This window comes from Molothrus aeneus, chromosome 17 (genome assembly GCF_037042795.1).
Source record: "Molothrus aeneus isolate 106 chromosome 17, BPBGC_Maene_1.0, whole genome shotgun sequence".
NCBI lineage: Eukaryota > Metazoa > Chordata > Aves > Passeriformes > Icteridae > Molothrus > Molothrus aeneus.
In genome coordinates this window covers 12,999,986-13,019,292 of record NC_089662.1, presented here as the reverse complement: position 1 = coordinate 13,019,292, position 19,307 = coordinate 12,999,986, and the positions used below count along the sequence as shown (strand labels likewise).

At 48.4% G+C, this 19,307-nt stretch overlaps 1 protein-coding gene across 2 annotated transcripts; it reads left to right on the top strand.

Moving 5' to 3' along the window:
- Positions 1 to 2,430: 2,430 nt before the first annotated feature.
- Positions 2,431 to 19,228, top strand: CASS4 (Cas scaffold protein family member 4). Of its 2 annotated transcripts, XM_066561694.1 has the most exons (7): positions 2,431 to 2,442; positions 9,249 to 9,626; positions 13,321 to 13,425; positions 14,724 to 14,870; positions 15,373 to 16,689; positions 17,425 to 17,484; positions 18,107 to 19,228. In XM_066561694.1, the coding sequence occupies exons 1-7, from the start codon at positions 2,431 to 2,433 to the stop codon at positions 18,518 to 18,520; spliced, it is 2,433 nt and encodes an 810-aa protein (XP_066417791.1). In that variant the 3' UTR covers positions 18,521 to 19,228. The 2 variants fall into 2 exon arrangements, with proteins under 2 accessions (XP_066417791.1, XP_066417792.1); XM_066561695.1 differs by lacking the exon at positions 17,425 to 17,484.
- The last annotated feature ends 79 nt before the right edge of the window (positions 19,229 to 19,307 follow it).

Here is a 19,307-nt window from a genome sequence, read left to right as displayed (position 1 = left end):
TGGTGGGGAAAAGCTTAGTAGGAGCTCAATGAGTCATTTTTTTTTACACTCCAAATTTTCCATCAAGGCTTGTAAAGATTAGGGGGCAGCTTCTCATATTGAGTCATCAGTAACTGAGGCAGGGTATTTTTAATCTCTATATAGAAGAATTTTCTATTTCTACATATATTTCCAGTTCTCTTGAGTGGATTGTCAATAATCAGTGTAATGGTAGCAAACTGCCTGTTCTGCCATGAGCATTTTAGACATGGCCAGAGCCCACCCAGCCAACTTCAGCTGAGTAATAAAACACCAAAATCATTTCTGCAACATCATCGATTAACTCTCTATAAGTCCCCTGCCACCCTGGCAGTACTGTTTATTGTAATACTTGAATTATATAAAAATACAAAGGGTTTTTTTTTCTACTCTCTGGACTCCTTGAAGTCTCAGCAGCCTTGCTGTGACAGGAAATGCTCTGCAATGATCCCTGTGCCCCAACTATTGCACCTGCAGGGGAAAGCCCCTGTGAGAGGAGCTCAGTGTCAGTTCAGCCAGGGCTGTTGTTTTGTTTGCTTGTTGTTGTTGTTGTGTATCCAGGGGCAGCACAGGAAGCCTTGCAGCCCTTGCTGCAACCTCAAACCCCTATGAGCTCCTGCAGTGCCACAGCTTTGGCCGAGGGAAAATGGGAGGGTCTTTGCATGTGCTCCAAGTGGATTTGGAGTTTTTCTCCCCTAAAATGCCCCGTTCACATCTCCCCTCCTCACCCACAAACACGGGTGTGGGGGTGACAGAGAATCTGTGCCCAGGTGAGAGAGAGCTCCCCTGCCCAGCCCTGGCACCTGGGAGGAGCTGGAGCTGCTGGAGAGGGTCCAGAGGAGGCTCCGGGATGGGCAGAGGGATGGAGCAGAGCTGGGATTGTTCACCTGGACAGGAGAAGCTCTGGGGTGAGCTCAGTGCGGCCTGGAGGAGCCAAGAGCAAAGATGGAGAGAGAGGATTCCCAAGGGATGGAGGGACAGCACCCAGGGAATGGCTTCACACTGACACAGAACAGGTTTGGGTTGGGTATTAGGGAAAAATCCCTCCCTGTGATGGAGCCCCTGGCACAGGAATTCCCAGAGCAGTTGTGGCTGCCCCTGGATCCTGGGCAGGGCCCAAGGCCAGGCTGGACACTGGGCTGGGAGCACCTGGGACAGGGGGAGGTGTCCCTGCCATGGCAGGGATTCCCTCTGGGGCTCACTCATGGGAACATTTCATTCTATTTGAAAGTAGTTCTGTGGCCACAAGCTGTGGGTTTGTAACTGATACTACCCCATCATTTCAAATGCTGGAGCACCTGAAAAACTCCAGGGCATGAAGTGTCTGAAGGGGTCAAACTGCTGCTCCTGATGTTTAAAAAATAAAAAAGAAAGAAGAGAAAAACCACAAAGGCATTGAAATGGGCTGGTTTGTGCCAGGAACTCTTTCTCCTCTGGACAGCAGCTGGTTTGCTCCCAGCCCAGAGGTGTAGATTTGGTTGATGAAGCTTTTCAATTCAGCATTTTCTATTCAAGACATAAAAGTCTTTTCTAGCTACAGGATTGTGGCTTTGGGAGCCAGTGTCTAATTTAATCTTGAAGCTACTGTGGAAAGAGGAAGGAAGAGGCTTTTACCAGAGAAAAGCCAACGTGTACAAAGGCAAAACCAGTAAAAATTTGCCAACACCCAAGATATCCTGAGTCCAAAGTGGTAAAACCTGTGCACCAGCACGACCAGGACTCAGCTGTTGCCAAGCAAATAGCAACCAGTAATAATTTTAAATAACATTATACCTTAATAATATTTAAGGATTTTTTAAACAATCCAAGAAACAAAACCCTTCAGCTGCAGATCATGTTTAGCTTTCCTCCTTGGGTTTTCTGCCTCTGCAGGGGGAGGTGGTTTTGCAGGGGATTTATAACCACAAAGGGGATCTGTTCAGTTTTCTAAAGACTGATTAGAAGTGTATCAAAACTCACACCACTTTGAAAAAAAAAATTAAAAAAAAACAATTAAAAAAAACTAAACAAACAAAAAGCCAAGCACAACAAACCAGAAGTAAAAAATGCTGCAGCAAAAATGCTTCCAAATGCAGCCCTTTTCCTGGTGCAGCCCTGCTGGCCCGGGTTTTGTGCTCAGAGCAGGGCAGGCCCTCCCTGCAGGGCAGTCTGTGTGTCCTGCACATCACCAGCTGCAGCCAGGGGCTCCCTGGGGACAATTCTGCCACGTAATGAGCTCCCCCCATTCCCAGAGCTGCTTTCCTGGGGCTCCCAGCGAGCAGGAGGCGGCAGAGGCTGAGCTTTCCCTCTCCAGGCTCCCAGCCAGAGCCTCCAGAGCTGCCTGAGCCACCGGCAGGGCTGGGGACATCCTCCTCCTCCTCTTCCTCCTCCTGCTGCTGCTCAGGTGATGGACTAACAGGGAAACACAGCACAATGAAGGTCAGTGTAAGTACTGGGCTCTTTTCTTTCTGCTGCAGTTGATTTAGTGACTTTCCTGATTCCATTTGTAGTGGACAGAGGGTAAAATCTGCATCTGGCGGGGTCTCTTTGCAATGTGTGTGTTCAGCTGATTTGCACATCACCAACAGAGCATGTGGTCTGAATTTTTTGAAATACAACCCAAATTAACAGTGTCTCAAGAGCACCAGTGTGGCAGGGGAGGGTGAGGGTTTGTTCTGTGTACATTGAGTAATGACAAGTTTATTAGAAATGATCATGAGTGACTCAGACTGGTCACTTCCACATTCCCTTGGAAAGAAAAAACGAGGTTAAGAGTTGAGCAGTGTATTACCTCAAAAGAGATGATGGTTTTGCACTGACTCCTAGAAAATGGGTAATGGAAATGTCTCAAGAATTGAGGTCACTGTGTGATGAGGAAAATGCCAAGTAATTTCAGTCTGAACTCTGTGAGCCTGGGAAAGCCTTTGCACTCGAGGGTAAGGACTGGCCACATCCTGCAGAGCTGCTGTGGCTCTCATTTTTGGGAAATACTCTTTTCTCCTGGCGTGGGGGGGATGAGTGATGGATCAAACCCATTTTGCAGTAGTTTGTGCCTGGTTTTGCCCAGCCCAGGCTGGGCTTTGTGCAGAGCAGGGCTGGGGCTGTGACAAGGGGTGGCTCAGCTGGGCAGGGCAGGGCTGGGCTGTCACCATGTGTCCCCTGCTAATGACAGCCAGGTCCAGAGCCCAGCTGCTGCCTGGACCTGGGGACTCACACCAGGGATTAGCCTAGCTGGAAACCCCTCTCTGCCCAGAGAAATGTGACAATTTCAGTGATACTCACTCAGAAACCATCCACTCCTCAGTTTATTCAATGCATTTCATCCATCTCAGAAACAGGAGCTTTGCAGGGCTGTGCAGGGGGCAGGGTCAGGACTGAAGATTTTGGGGGGTGAGAACAAGATTTGGGGGATAAGGACAGGATTTGGGGATGAGGACAAGATTTGGGGGGTGAGGACAAGATTTTGGGGGATAAGGACAGGATTTGGGGGTGAGGACAAGATTTTGGGGGGTGAGGACAAGATTTTGGGGATGAGGACAAGATTTTGGGGGTGAGGACAAGATTTTGGGGGGTGAGGACAAGATTTTGGGGGGTGAGGACAAGATTTTGGGGGGTGAGGACAAGATTTTGGGGGGTGAGGACAAGATTTTGGGGGGTGAGGACAAGATTTTGGGGGGTGAGGACAAGATTTTGGGGATGAGGACAAGATTTAGGAGATGAGGACAAGATTTGGGGGATGAGGACAAGATTTTGGGGGATAAGGACAGGATTTGGAGGGTGAGGACAAGATTTTGGGGATGAGGACAAGATTTTGGGGGCTGCTCAGTGCAGCCAGAGCCCCAGGCAGCCGCAGCTGTGGGAGTTGTGCTGCTGCTGCTGCTTCTTGGTGGATCAGAAACCCCCACCCTGCCCTCAGCTCTCCACTGCTGCCACAGCAGGGGAAAAGGGCACAGCATGCAGGGACAGCCCCCTGGCACCTCCAGCAGCAGGAATTCCTGAAAATGCACAGTTTTCAATGAAAAATGTCAATTTATTCCTAGTGCTCTTCCCTGATTCACAGGAGGGTGAGGACCCTGCTCTGGGGAGTGCCCAACTTGTACTCAGCAAGCACAGCTTCCTCTGTCTGTAAAGCCACATTTAGAAATAAATGTAGTCTGGTGAAATTAAGATATTAAAAGGTTAAAAAAAAATAAAAAAAAACCCTAAAGTGATTGGGTGCATATGGGAAAAAGACAGGTTTGAGGACCCACACCCCAGGAATGTCCCACAGGGAGGAACAGTTTATTTTCCCTTGAGCCTGGGCATGAGAGCACTTCTGTACAAATGCTCTGAGTGGGGTGAAACCCTGGCTGCATTTTCCCCTGGTGGGGATTTTAACGCACAAAGGATTTGATTGACTTCATTTGTGGAGGAAAGAGAGTTTGGGGGAAATTAACAGAACTTGTAATTCCCACCTCTGCAGCAGTGCCCTGTGTGAAGCTGCAGGATTTGTAAGCTTGGGTTTTTTTAAGTGGTGCTTCTGTATTTGATCCAATTTAGAATTCAAAACCTGTGATCAGCACCTGCTTCCACCCCCACAAAATCAATTAAAGCAATAAAAGCAAGTCCTGATGTTCATTCCTCCTTGAAGCTCACACAAAACTTCTGTATGAGCTGAACAATTATTTTCCAAAATACACAAACAAAACAAAGAAATGCAGAAGGACCTTCTGCAGGTCACAGGAAATGCTGCACATGCAGGTGGAGAATGATCTGAGCTTTTAAGGTAAATTTTCCTCTTTTTCTGTGGATGTTGATGTGGAATCTCTACAATTACCTGAGCAAAGTTTAAGTGACTCAGAGTGGTCTGGGGCTGAACAGGGAATTCTCAGGGAAGGCTGTTCCCAGCTAAGGGATGATGGACAATGTTTATTTCTGCAGCTTTGCTGGGAGCTGAAGAGATTAACTGGAAGCTGCTCTGTAAACATGTCAGAGGTGTCTCTGATGTATGAGCAGAACTGTTTAGCAAACACAACCCTCTATCTCTTCCTCCTCAAATATTTTAAGTCCCACTTTCCTGCAGTAAAAGAGCTCACTCATATATTGATGTGCAACATGAGAAAAATTTCTCTCAGTCCACAAAACCTCCCAGGATTAAACTGTATCTTTATTTACATGGTCTCAGTAGGGGTTTTTAGGAAGCAAATTGAAGATAATAAATGAAAAATTATCTTTTTTATCTGAAATGCTGTGAAATAGTGCAGTACTCATTCACATGAAATAATGCAGGGCAGCAAATTGAGATTTCCAAATACAAACTGAGTGGGATGGGGACATAGAGAAATTATTTTGGGAGGCTTGTGGGCAAGATGCTGAAATTATCACGTGCTGTACATCACTGTGTCCACTTGGATTTTTCTAGCAATGTTTGTATATATTTAATAATGATGGTTTTTTTTCTGTTGCATGAAGATCAGGCTTGGGATAGGAGAGGCATCAGGAGATTTTAGTAACAGTGGGATGTTTCATCCTTAGCATAAATATCTATTGTGTACACAGAGCACAGATGTCACTCTGAGGGTATAAAATTTTACATTATAGAGCTGGGCACTGATCAGCTTTACTGCCCTTAATTACAATTTCTCCATTAATAAACATGAGGGAGCAGCTTTCATCCCTATGACTCCCAGGGGCTGCCAGGGCTTTGCAGGGGGAGCAGGGCTGGGTAAGGATCTGCAAACAACAAAGATGTGACAAGTCCAGTTTGGAGGGGAATTACTCTGCCCACACCTGAGCCACGCTCCCATAAAGGAGATGCACTTGCAGCTAGATGGGAACTTGTGGAGTGGGGCTGTTCCAGGGACCCTGCACTGTCAGTGCCTCCAGGGTGGGACCCCCCTGCTCTGCCCTGGGCTGGCTGTGGGCTCTGGGGGTCCCAGTGCCTCGGCAGGGGCTGCAGGGGACACTTTCTGGTCTTTTCCGGGTCTGTGCTTTGTCAGCAGCTTGTTTAAACCCACTCAGGGAGAGCAGAGCCCCAGCACTGCCTCACAAGGTGCTTTTTGTGGGGCTTTTAGGATGTTCTTTGTCTTAGGAGAGGTTTTACAAGGCTGCTGATGGGGATGAGGCAGCAAGCAAAGAAGGAAAATCACTTGGACCTCACCTTTGTTGCTTTAGTGCTTTTTACATGTTGGATATTTAAGGCCACAACACACAAAGCACCAGAGAACACTGCCCAGCCAGAGCTGTGCTGGATATCAGGGAAAATGCAGGGAAAATCCCCCAGTGCCCCCAGCTCAGCCCCTGCTCACTGAGCACGCCGGGGCTCAGGGGCCGGGAATGCAGCCCCTGTTGAGAGGCAGGGCAGGGATCACAGGAGAGGAGGGCGATGCCCCCCACACCTCGGGGAGCTGCGGGAGCAGGCAGGGCTGGGCTCTGCCTCACGGCCCTGCAGATACCCCGAGCATGGCCCTGCAGGCACGGGGGGAGCGAGCACTCACCCCCTGGGCTCCTGCTGGGCTGCTGACATGCCCTGCACCTTGCTGAAATAGTCTGCGTTTTGCTGACATACTCTGCACCTTCCTGACATGCTCTGCACCTTGCTGACATGCCCTGCACCTTCCTGACATGCTCTGCACCTTGCTGACATGCTCTGCACCTTGCTGACATGCTCTGCACCTTCCTGACATGCTCTGCACTTTCCTGACATGCCCTGCACCTTCCTGACATACTCTGCACCTTGCTGACATACTCTGCACCTTGCTGACATGCTCTGCACCTTGCTGACATACTCTGCACCTTGCTGACATGCTCTGCACCTTGCTGACATACTCTGCACCTTGCTGACATACTCTGCACCTTGCTGACATGCTCTGCACCTTCCTGACATGCTCTGCACCTTCCTGACATGCTCTGCACTTTCCTGACATGCCCTGCACCTTCCTGACATGCTCTGCACCTTGCTGACATGCTCTGCACCTTCCTGACATACTCTGCACCTTGCTGACATGCTCTGCACTTTCCTGACATGCCCTGCACCTTCCTGACATGCCCTGCACCTTGCTGACATGCCCTGCACCTTGCTGACGTGCTCTGTACCTTGCTGACATACTGAAATACGACAGGGGATGGCAAAGATGTACTCTCCAGCTCCACAGTATTGAGGGTTTCTCCTGAAACTTGGAATTTAATTAAGCCCTGCCTTAGCTGGAAAACGTTTGGGGTTTGTTTTTTGTGGTTTTTTCTTTCTTTCTTTTTTTAATATTTTTTTAAGAGCTCCACTGACCCTGCTTGTGTGAGGTTTGACAATCCCTCAGTTCAGTCATGTTCTACAGACTGCAGTTTTGGGCTTGTCTCCATCACCTCTCAAGTCAAAGTCTTCATTTTTCCCTCCCATCTCTCTGGATGGGATATGAGATGATCCATGAACAGATCTGTTTTCTAGCTAGGTCAGCTCCCCCAGAGTGCCCTCTGATTGAATTGATTCATTAATAATCTCCTGCTTGGCTTGATTTGGGATGATTCTAGAGGTTCCTGGGTTTGTGTTGATCACAGATGTGAGCTCCAGAAATGCAAAATCTGAGCCACAGTGTTCTGCCTCAGCCTGGCCTCGGGCTGGGGCTGCTGGCCCTGGGATATTTGCACATTTTTATTGGTCAAACTCAAGGAATGTGTGCTGTGCCTCGAGCAGGGACCCCTCTGATGGAAAGGTTTGGGTCTCTGGGTATAAAATTAGGCTCAGCAGCATCTTAAAGGTGCTGTTTCCACAGGAAAAGGGAAATGTCAATATTTAGATGCCTTTTAAAACCACAGTGTGAACCAAAGCTTCCTCTCAGCTGTGTGGGTGCACAAAGGAAGGGCAGCCTTGCTGTGTGTGCCCAGCCAGGCTCAGATCCCTTCTCCCATTTCCTGTGAGTGCCTGGATAAGGCTCTTCATGTGGAAAAGGGGCAGAGTTTTCCTCTGCCCACCCTCCTGGGGCTGAAGAAGAGGGTCTCTGTCGCTCAGAAGTGTGTCTGTGCAGCACCCAGCCCAAGGAGCCAGCAGTGTTGATGGATCACCAGAAAAGTTGTCTGTTCTCCTTTTTCTGCCAGTGTGGAGCCCAGGCCTGGTCCAGGGGGGATTCCCGACTCCAACATTTGGCATTGTCCCAGTCCAAAGTGGGCTCCCATGTTCCAGGCAAAGGCCAGGCTGGACCAGGAGGCCAAGGGGGCTGCTGTCCCCCCTGGCAGCTGCCCTGTCCCACAAAAAGCCATTGTTCATGAAATGCCTGCAGCCAACAGCGGGCCCTTGTCGCCAGCTGAGCTGACAAATTTGAGTTCTTGTGCTGCAGCTTCAGGCCAGCTGCTGCCCCACAGCAAATGCTCTGCACAAAAATACAAGGCATCACGTTTCCTATTTGGGTGCTATCTCCCTGGACATTACTTGCACTTTCTGATAAGAAATTCATGCTGAGGCACAGCCTGTGTTCCCACTGACAGGGGAGCACACAGTCCATTTTAAAGCTAAAAGCAAAATCTATCTTGTACTGAAAAAAAAACTAAAAATGGCACCCACAGCTTTCTCTACCCTTTGCAAAACTGCCTCGGGTGACTAAAGCTACCTGCTGGCTCTGGCTGCCCCATCCCTGGAAGGCTGGACAGGGCTTGGAGCAACCTGGGACAGAGGAAGGTGTCCCTGCCCATGGCAGGGGTGGGATGAGATGATATTTAAGGTCCCCTCCCACCCCAAGCATGCCATGACTCTGTGATCTTGTAATGAGTAATTATGAGATGAAGAATTCACAGAATGACAATGGGAAAGCCAGCTATTTTTTATATAGAGATCACGGAATAGATCCCTGTTTTTTATACAGGGATCACAGAATAGATCCCATTTTCCCGCCTTACTGCAACAACCAAGTGCCACATTTAACTGTGATGGCAAAGATGTGCTCTCCAGCTCCACAGTATTGAGGGCTGTCCTGAAGCTGGAATTTAATTAAGCCCTGCCTTAGCTGGAGAACCTTTCGGGTTTGTTTTTTTGGGTTTTATTTCCTTTCTAATCTCTTTTTCTAAGAGCTCCACTGACCCTGCCTGATGATTTTCCAGTTCAGTGCTGGAGAGTCGCTGTTCAATGAGAAGAGGGGTGGGTGAATCAAACAGAGATCCAGGTGGGGAAAGGATCCCAGCAGGGTGGGAACACCAGGCTGGAAGTGAGGAGCCTGGCATGGCTGTGACAACGTGACAAAAAGTGACAAAGTGACAAAGCGACACCGTGGGTGTGCTTGTGTCCCCAGCACAGCCTGGCCAAGGCTCTCTACGACAACAAGGCGGAGTGCTCGGACGAGCTGGCGTTCCGCAGAGGGGACATCGTGACGGTGCTGGAGCAGCACGTGGCGGGCAGCCAGGGCTGGTGGCACTGCTCCCTGCACGGCCACCATGGCCTGGCCCCCGCCAACCGCCTGCAGCTCCTGCCGCCCTCCGCGGAGCTGCCGGCCGCGCACGGCATCTACCAGGTGCCCTCCGCGCCCCCCGTGCCCTCCGTGCCCACGGCCACGGCGCCCTCGGCCACCTACGAGAAGATGGAGGGCTGGGTTCAGCCCCAGCTCGTGTACCAGGTGCCAGCCCTGGCGGCGCAGCTGCTCAGCGAGAGGACCAAGCGCTCCACGCACCAGGTGAGCTCTGAAAACCCAGATGTTGGTGTTAAAACAGTGGCTGGGAGCAGGGAAATAAGGAAGCTGGGATTTTCAGTGGAGTTTGCAGCAGAGGAATGATGGTGTTTAGGAAACTCCCATCAATTCATAGCATGGGGTAAGAAATGCTGCTCAGCGAGAGGATCAAGCGCTCCATGCACCAGGTGAGCTCCCAAAACCCACATGTTGGTGTTAAAACAGTGGCTGGGAGGGGGGAAATAAGGAAGCCTGGGATTTTCAGTGCAATTTGCAACAGAGGAATGATGGTTTTTAGGAAATTCCCATCAGTTTATAGCATGGGGTGAGAAATGCTGCTCAGTGAGAGGACCAAGCGCTCCATGCACCAGGTGAGCTCCCAAAACCCAGATGTTGGTGTTAAAACAGTGGCTGGGAGGGGGGAAATAAGGAAGCCTGAGATTGCCCGTGCAATTTGCAGCATAAGAATGATGGTGTTTAGGAAATTCCCATCAATTTATAGCATGGGGTGAGAAATGCTGCTCAGCGAGAGGACCAAGCGCTCCACACATGCTCTAAAAAACCCAGATGTTGTTGTTAAAACAATGGCTGGGAGCAGGGAAATAAGGAAGCCTGAGATTTTCAGTGGAGTTTGCAGCAGAAGAATGGATGGTGTTTAGGAAATTCCCATCAGTTTATAGCATGGGGTGAGAATTGCTGCTCTGGGTGACAGATGAGAGTCTCCACATTCTGTGCTCCCTCACTTTTCTGACAGTCTAAAACAGCTGTAAAACAGGGCAGGAAGTAAAGAATATACCATTTGTTTGGGAGAATCTATAAATTATTTACAAAGTTAAAATAACAAGACACAGAACTTTCTCCAGCAGCCATCCAGAGCCCTCTGGGCACATGTGGAGTCTGCATCCATCTGCACAGGAACATGATTCATAATTTTTAAAAGATCACCCTTTGGTGTGTGCTTGCTGGGTTTGGTCTGGGTTTTAGTGTCTCCAGCAGCTCAGCAAGCTCAGAATGCTGCTGCCTGTCCCTTGGGCTGTCCCTAGGCTTGCACCAAGCAGCAGCCCCTGCCAGACACACAGAAGGACACAAAGTTTTGTGCCCTCAACCAATTTCTCTCCCAACCCGTTTTTGCTGCTGCTGAGATATTGACCAAGGTGTACAGGAGGGGAGTTGCCACCAGTTCCCCCAGTTATAGAGGAGAACAAACTGGTTTTCCAGGGTTTCATTACAGCTCCCTGGCCTGGCTCTTCTTTCTCCCAGTATGACTTTCAAACATACATGGAACATGCAATTTTATTACATCTCACTGGTTTTTAACATCAAGACCTTGTGCTTTCTTCAGGAAAAAAATGAGTGGGGAATGTTTCATAATGAAAGGGAAATAGAGCAGGTGGGGACAGAGTTCAAGTGTGAGGTTTTGTTCAGTTCTGTGAGCTCTCCAGCATTGGGTGGCTCGTTATTCTGTGTATGGAAATCACATTTGAAATTCTAATTGAGCAAGGAAAAGGAAGAAAATTCAGCTCTATAGTGATTTAGGCTGATTTAATGGTGGTTTGATTTATGGGGCTCATTCAGCCACCTTGCCTCCTGCTGTGTGGAAGGCCAGTCATGGAAACCTCCTTGCTGCTTCCTGCTGGGTGCCAGAAAACAACAAACTCAGGGCATCCCTGGGGACCAGAACCTCCTTTTCAGCTCTGCAGCTGCAGTGCACAACCATAACTCAAACTCAAACTGAGTACAGCTACAAGAGACTCTTCTGCACTTGCTGTCATTGATTTCCCCACATTCCTGACCCTAAAGGAGACATTGGCAAACTGTACCAGAAACTGGCATGCATTTTCCATGTTGTGCCAGCAGATCAGGTGGAAAGTGTCATCTATTCATTATGTGGATGAATGGTCTGGCAGAGCAGCTCCTTGGCTCTCCCTGCCTCATTTCATGAATTTATCCACCTAGTCTGAGAATGAAAAAGAATGAAGAATGAAAAAGGACTGTCCCAGCCTCTGATGGTTATCCAGAAGCTGAGAGTGGGGCTGCCTGTGGCACAGTGTCCCAGCTGTCCCCACACCAGCTGCACCCTGGTGGTCACAAGCTGTCCCCAAGGCAGGGGAGCTCAGGGAGCACAGAACAATCCAGACCATCCCACAGAGATCCTGTGGCACAGCTGGCAAAGCTCCTGCCATACTCAGCTGTCCTCTGAGCAGCTGGGAAAAGCCACTGTGAGTCTTTGAGGGAGCTGATTGAAGCACTGAAACGAGAATAAATCCCTCAGAGCTGGGGTGTTTTCACCCCACAGAGAAACCTCCTTCCTTCTGGTTCTATTGCCACTTCCAAAAGCGCCAACATGTGATACCCAGTGAGTTTCCTTTCTGCTGGATTCTCAGATTTGTCCATCTGGAAGCAGACCTGGCCTAAGGATGGCTTTTACCTTTTACCCTTTCACTCAGGGAAGCTGTGCCTGTGTTTGCAAGGAGGATGCTCATATCTGTGCCTTCCTTCAGGCACAGGTTTCCCCATCCCTGGAGGAGTCCCAGGCCACATTGGAGGGGGTTTGGAGCAGCCTGGCACAGTGGAAGATGCTCCTGCCCTCTGCAGAGGGTGGCAGAAATGGTCTTTTAGATCCCTCCCAACCCAAACCATTTTGTGGCTCTGTGATTCTCTGTCACAGCACTCAGGGGATTTCTCTTCACTCCTCATTCCCCGCTCCCACATGAGAGCTGAACCAGGCACAGTGAAGCTGCACTCTTCTTCTTCCTCTACCATATTTCCCCTACATTTAGCTGCTGCAGGATTTGCACGATGGGAATCACTCCCTCTAGTTTAAAACCAGTTTAAAATTTAAAATTTCCTGTAATATCTCACCCCAGCAGTGTTTCTGGAGGTCAGTGCTTTGCAAGGGCCCATTTATAAATTAGCTGAGGGCAGCCAGGCTGAAGGCAGGCTGGATGAACAAAATTCCATCTTTTGGTGGTTGATTGTAAAAAAGAAAAGTCCTAACCCAGCATTCATATTTTGTGACATTAATTGTCCCACAGATCTGGTCATGGCTGCTCAAATTATGTTTTAATCAAACAGAAGAATCTGACTGCAAAGATGCAATTCCCTGTTTATTAAGCTGGACAGGACATCAAGGTTTAATCCTTCCAAATGAGTCATTTGTTCATAACTACAGAATAATGCTCAGCCTGCACTTTGCTGCTGCTCTGACATTAAATTGGCTTGACCCAATGACTGTGGGCTTGGAGAAGTCGAAATTTCCCCACTTCCTTTTTTAAGTGGTTCTGCTTTTGGGCAGTTTAAAGGTTTAAGTGATAACTGCAGCTGGATTTTCTCCAAATCTTTTCTGCCCTGTGGTTAGTAAGGCAGATTGTCTTTGTGCCAGGTCAGATCTTATCTAAAATGTACCAGAACTGCTGGTAAAGGAGAATTATTTGAGAATAAACATGCTGTTGCCTGTGAGGTCAGTTCCTGTCTCTCACTTTCAGTGAAGAGCTGAAGGTTTTTATCGCTTAAGAATGATTACTCCAACAGTGGATTTTCCAGCCGAATGACTTTTCAAAGCTTCCTGTTGATGCAGTTTTGTTATTATTATTATTATTATTATTATTATTATTATTATTATTACTATTACTATTACTATTACTATTACTATTACTATTACTATTACTATTACTATTACTATTTTTTTCTCCCCTCCAAGCACCTGTTTACCCTGCCCAGAGCCTGCAGGGCTTCAGCCCCCAACATCAGGGGTGAGGTGTACGATGTCCCCTCCTTGCAGCACCATGGGTCCCCGCTGCCACAGGTGAGTCCTGTCCCTCCCTCCCCGCAGCTGCCACCCTGCAGCACCTCAGAGCACATCTGCAGGTCACTTCTACTGTCACCCTGTTTGCTTTTTGTCAAATTGGGTGGAAAATCATCTATTTTTAGCTCAAAACCTCAGTTCTCCTGAGTTTCTTAGACATTTAGAGCAACGTGTCCCAAATCTGGTGCGTTTCTAAGAAACACTTCAATTTTTTCTGTCAGTAAGGTATTTCTCCATGGATTCAGAGGCTGAGAGGTTGGCACTGATACAGAAAATTCAGTAAGACATCAGTAGTGTCACCCTCTCTGCCTTGGAATTATAATAGAAAAAGAAATAGAAAAAAATGGAAGTGTACTAGAAATGCACCAGATTTAAGACACGTTGCTCTAAATTTCTAAGAAACTCAGGAGAACTGAGGTTTTGAGCTAAAAACAGATGATTTTCTTCCCAATTTGACAGAAAGCAAATAGGGTGACAGTAGAATTGACCTGTCACCCACTCTGCCTCGGAATCCATGAGGAAATGTGGTGGTGTCATTTGGTGGGGGTGATTCGGGGGTGTTTAGAGAAGAGTCACAAGCCCACGTCCACAAGAAATTAAATGTCACCCCACCACCCTCTTCCTGGGAAAAACACACCCTGGATTTGGTCACATCACTGTGACGTGTCCTGTTACACAATCCTGTCCCTGGTGCTGTCCCACTCCCCTGGGCTCACTGAATGTCCCCTGATTTTTTAAGATTTTCTAAGCCTTCTGATGGTTACATTCTTGTAACAAACTTCCTCACACACTTTATGTAAATAACTTATTGTTTTGCTTTCTTTTATGGAGGAGGAGAAATCTGATAGACTGTTGGTTTGTCCAGTGTCATTGGAGAGGTGGCACTGTCACCCTCCAGTCCACTGTCACTTTTGGAGATCTGTAAATGTTAGAGTCAGAAAATAAAAAGCCCCTTTTTTACCTTGGAAAGAGCAGCAAGTCTGTGTTGTGTTGTGTCCTACAGTGGCAGTCACATTTCCTGCACCTCTGAGGGTGGGACAGGCGCCAGCCCCCAGCCTGTCCTGTCACCTCGCACACCGAGGTGTGAGTGGCACTGGTGCACATCAGGGGCCTCCCCACTCCCTGCTGCTCCTGGCAGGGCAGGCCTGAGCCCAGTCCATCAATATCCACAGATTTCCTGGGTGATCCCTGCTCAGACCCAACCTACTCATGTATGGCCCAAAGCCTTTGATCCCACTCAAGGCCCCCATGGGCTCTAAAAAGGATCAAAATAAACCTTTCTTTTTCCTTTTGAGCAGAGTGGTGCCACTCCCCCCAGCACAAGGAAGGTCTCCATGCTGGGCAGATCCACTGAGAGCTTCCAGGCAGAGCAGAAGCAGCTTTACAACATCCCATCCAAGGCAGAAAAAGGAGGAGCTGGCAGCCAGGCCTCACCAGCAGGCAATGTAAGTCAGGCTTGGTGGGCACACAATAATCTGTCACTCCTGGCTTGGAGCAGGGACAGGTCTCCCATCTCTTCCCCACTGTTTCTTACACAACAAATGGTCCTGAACGCCCCTTTCCCGGCTTAGACTCCAGCTGTACACACATATATCTGTATCAAACAAAAATTAAATTTATTGAAGGTGTTTGAGTAGAGTCAGTGGTGTCTGTTGGTGATTCATTGTTTGAATGGGTGTGCATGTGAGTGGGGAAAAATCAAGTGTCTACAGATTTCACTGGCTAGGGACTCTGCTGTGGGATCTAATCACCTGTGCTCCAAATATTTTACCTTTTATACATGCAGCTTGTGCATGGTAGAAAATAAAAGATACAGGCAGCCTTTCCGTGGTGCCATTGCATCGACATCAGTGGAGCTGCACACATTTGTGTGCTCTGAGAATTCGGTTCTGCCTTCTCATTCTTGTTTAAAAAGATGGTTTATGAACCCTCTGTGCTCTGTTGCAGTTATATGATGTCCCTCCCAAAAGAGAGCTCGATGACTCAGAAACGAAACCTCAGAAGAAGTGCTGGGGCCATTACAACACCTTGCCAAACCCTCGGAAGTCCGAATGGATTTACGACATTCCAGTATCGCCTGAAAACTCCGGCTTCAAACCCGCCCCTCCTGGGCAGCCTGTGGAGAAGCAGGTGCTGTATGACATTCCCCCAGCCAGGTACAAGGCTCCAGCTGAAGCCAAGGCTGGGAATCCCCAGCTGTACGACATCCCACCGGCACAGCGGAAACTAACGCTTCCAGAAATCCCCCTGTACGACGTTCCGCCCTCGCGGGACCTGCTCCTCCTGCCACAGAACGGCAGCTCTGGGCTGCCCCCGAGGCTCCTGGCTGCCAAGGCTGAGAGTCAGATCTCTGAGGAGAATGTTTATGATATTCCCAAAGGTTTGCCCAGTGCTGGGCACTCCAAGAGAGAGAAGGAAAACAACAGTGACCAAGCACACGGTGCTTCTCCACAGCTCTCCATGGATGCCAAGTCAGAGAATGACAGTTTGTGTGTTTCTAGTGCGGACAGCAGAAGCAGCACTCTGTCCTCATCCTCCAGCTCCTCTGCTGAGTCATCTTCTAGGCTGTCACCATCACCAGAGCCTGTCCAAGAAATCAAACTGGAGCTGGAAGCAGCCATCGAGACCCTGACCCGGCTGCAGCACGGCGTGTCCAGCTCCATCGCCAGTTTAATGATCTTTGTGAGCAGCAAGTGGAGATTGCAGGAGCACCTGGAGAAAAGCCTGGAGGAGATCCACAGAGCAGTGGACCACATAAAGGTGTCACTGGGAGAGTTCCTGGCCTTTGCTCAAGCCCTGAAGGGAAACGCCTCCAACCTCACGGATAACAACCTGCAGGCCAGAATTAAAAAACAGCTGGAAATCCTCATGAACTCCTACAAAATATTGACAGAAACAAGGGAAGCTCTCAACAGCTGCAGTTGGTCCCTGGAGGCTTTGGTGCTCAGGAAGCCCCAGAACAACCCTGACGACCTGGATCGCTTCGTTATGGTGGCCAGGACAATTCCAGACGATATCAAGAGGTTTGTGTCCATCATCATCGCCAACGGGAAACTGCTCTTCAGGAAGAGCGAGAAGGAGCAAGAAAAGAAGCAACCAAAAGTGAACCCAGAATGCAAAATGGCAAAACAAATCCCAGTGCCAAGAAGAGTAGAAATTGAGTCACTCCAGAGAAATGCTCCTGAGAAACCCAGCCAAAGCCAGGTCCCTGTGCAGAAACCAGAAGAAAGCTGCAGCGAGGATTGTGATTATGTCCAGTTGCAGGTCAGTGACACTGAGGTTTCCTCTCTGAACTCCTCACCCTTGGCAGATGTTAGGCTGTTAACTATCAGCACTATTTTACTTTGCACTGCCACACTCAGTTTGCACTACATCCCACTTTCCAGACTTTACATAGATCCAGGATTTTGTGGCAGTGCTGGATGGCACGTGTACAATGAGCAGTAATTTTAATCAACAGAGAAAATCAAACATTTTTATCATTCTTGCCAGCTTGAATTCATTTGGGAAGTAGGTTTCATTGGAAGTTAGCAAAACCTTACTTCTCTTTTTTCTCTTCCTGCCACTACATTGTGTTTGGCACGACAAGAGATGTTCCTTCCTAACTTGGATAGAAATCCAATTTGCATAGAAATGAAACTCTGTGAATTATCACATTTATTTGTTGGAATAATTCTGGATGATTGTAAGAATCTCCTTAGAATCACTAAAGTATCTACTAAGAATATCTCCCTTAGTTTGAAATACTGATTGTCCTTAAAATTTAGGGAATGTTACATTGAAATGTTTTGTTGATGTTGGTTTCAGTCTCAGATCTTGCAGGATCATTTTTAGGAGGAGAAAACCTACAGCTCCTTCTAATAAATCCCCCATTTCTATTTGCAACATGAAGGCTGCAGAACAAGTAGTTGTTTCCCCATGAAATCAGAGAAAACCACATTTATATTTAAATACTTTATGTAGTTGTTTCAACTTTGCTTTCATTTTAATTTGTAACAGGCACAGAAAGTCATTTCATGTAAAGAAGTAGCAAAGAAGAGTACAGAGTCAAACCCAAAGGTATTTCTAACTTTGAAAATATTATTTATAAGGGCTTTTAGTCCCTGATTTCTGTGCTTGATAAAACTCAGAGTAATTTGCATTCAGACACACATCTCTATACATAGAGACCTATTTGCTTCTCAGAGATCATTTTCCCAGAATTACTGCTGAAAACCTGTGAAGAACACTTATTTTCCTCAATCAAACAACTCCAGTTTAGAGTCATACAGTTTATTTTATTGCCTTTCAGCATCATTTGAGAAAAGGCTGTGAGAATCAGTATTTCAAAGTATCTTATCATGCACTGGCACAAAACTGACTCTTGTTTCGTGCATTTTAATCATTCATAATCCCGATTAAGTCCATTAAAGATCAATGTTTTGTATTATTTGAAAGCTTCAAGGACAGAGTGTGTAAAGGATTGATATTCAGCTGCAGCACTTTGTCTGCTATCCAATATTAAAACTGCATTTAAAAAGCAATCAGGAGAATTTCCAACACTTTATGGAAAGAGAAATTACTGTAAAGGCTCCAGGGTGTGGCGATTTGGAGACCACAACAATTCAGGGTAGAGCAACCGAAGAAACAACCAGCGTGTGACACCAGGCTGAATCTATTTCTGTTTTAACCTTTCCTCCAGGTCTTGCCATGTGCAAAAAAGACTGAAAATGCCAGCAGGCAGGAACCTGCCAGGAAAATCCCCCTCCCTGAGCACTGCAGGCTGTGCTTCGCCGCCCTGCACAAGGCCCTGGGCGTGTTCAGCGCCAGCCTCAGCAGCCAGCAGCCCCCCGAAATCTTCATCTCCCACAGCAAACTCATCATCATGGTGGGCCAGAAGCTGGTGGATTCCCTGTGCCAGGAGAGCCAGGAGAGGGAGGCCCGGAGCGACATCCTGCACAGCAGCAGCCGCTTCTGCAGCCTGCTCAAGAACCTGGCCCTGGCCACCAAAAGCGCTGCCCTCAAATTCCCCAACGCCGAGGCCAGCAGGGAGCTGCGGGAGCAGGCGGAGCAGCTGGCCCAGTACACCCAGCAGTTCCGGGCCATGATGGACTGAGGGGCCAGGGCAGCTCCTGGGCACTGGGTCACACCCTGAGCTTCCACCCTTCAGGGACTCCCTGGGTGCTGCTTCTGGAGAGGATCCCCTCACTCAGAATTCCCACCAGCTACTCCCTGGGTGCTGGTTCTGGTGCAGATCCCCACTCTGAACTCCCACCAGGAATTCCCTGGTAGCAGGTGAAGATCCCCTCATGCAGAATTCCCACAAGGAATTGCCTGCTAGCAGTTGAAGATCCCCCCAGTCGGAATTCCCACCAGGAATTCACTGTGTGCCAGTGCAGGTGAATATCCCCACTAAGAATTCCCTCCAAGAATTCCCTGGTAGCAAGTGAACATCCCCCCACTCAGAATTCCCACCAGGAATACCCTGGTTCAGGTGCAGATCCCCTCACTCAGAACTTCCACCAGAAACTCCTTGGGTGCACTGGGTAGCAGGTGAAGATCCCCTCATGCAGAATTCCCACCAGGAATTGCCTGGTAGCAGTTGAAGATCCCCACACTCAGGATTCCCACCAGGAGCTCCCTGGGTTGCCCATGCAGGTGAAGATCTCCCCATTCAGAACTCCCACTCGGAATTCCCTGGGTGCTGGTTCAGGTGAAGATCCCCTCATGCAGAATTCCCACCAGGAATTGCCTGGTAGCAGTTGAAGATCCCCACACTCAGAATTCCCATCAGGAATTCCCTGGGTGCCAGTGCAGTTGAAGGTCCCCACAGCAGCTGATGCAGAATTAAATCTGCACTTTATTCTCCACCCTTCACATCCTGCCTGGAAATGTCATTGTCA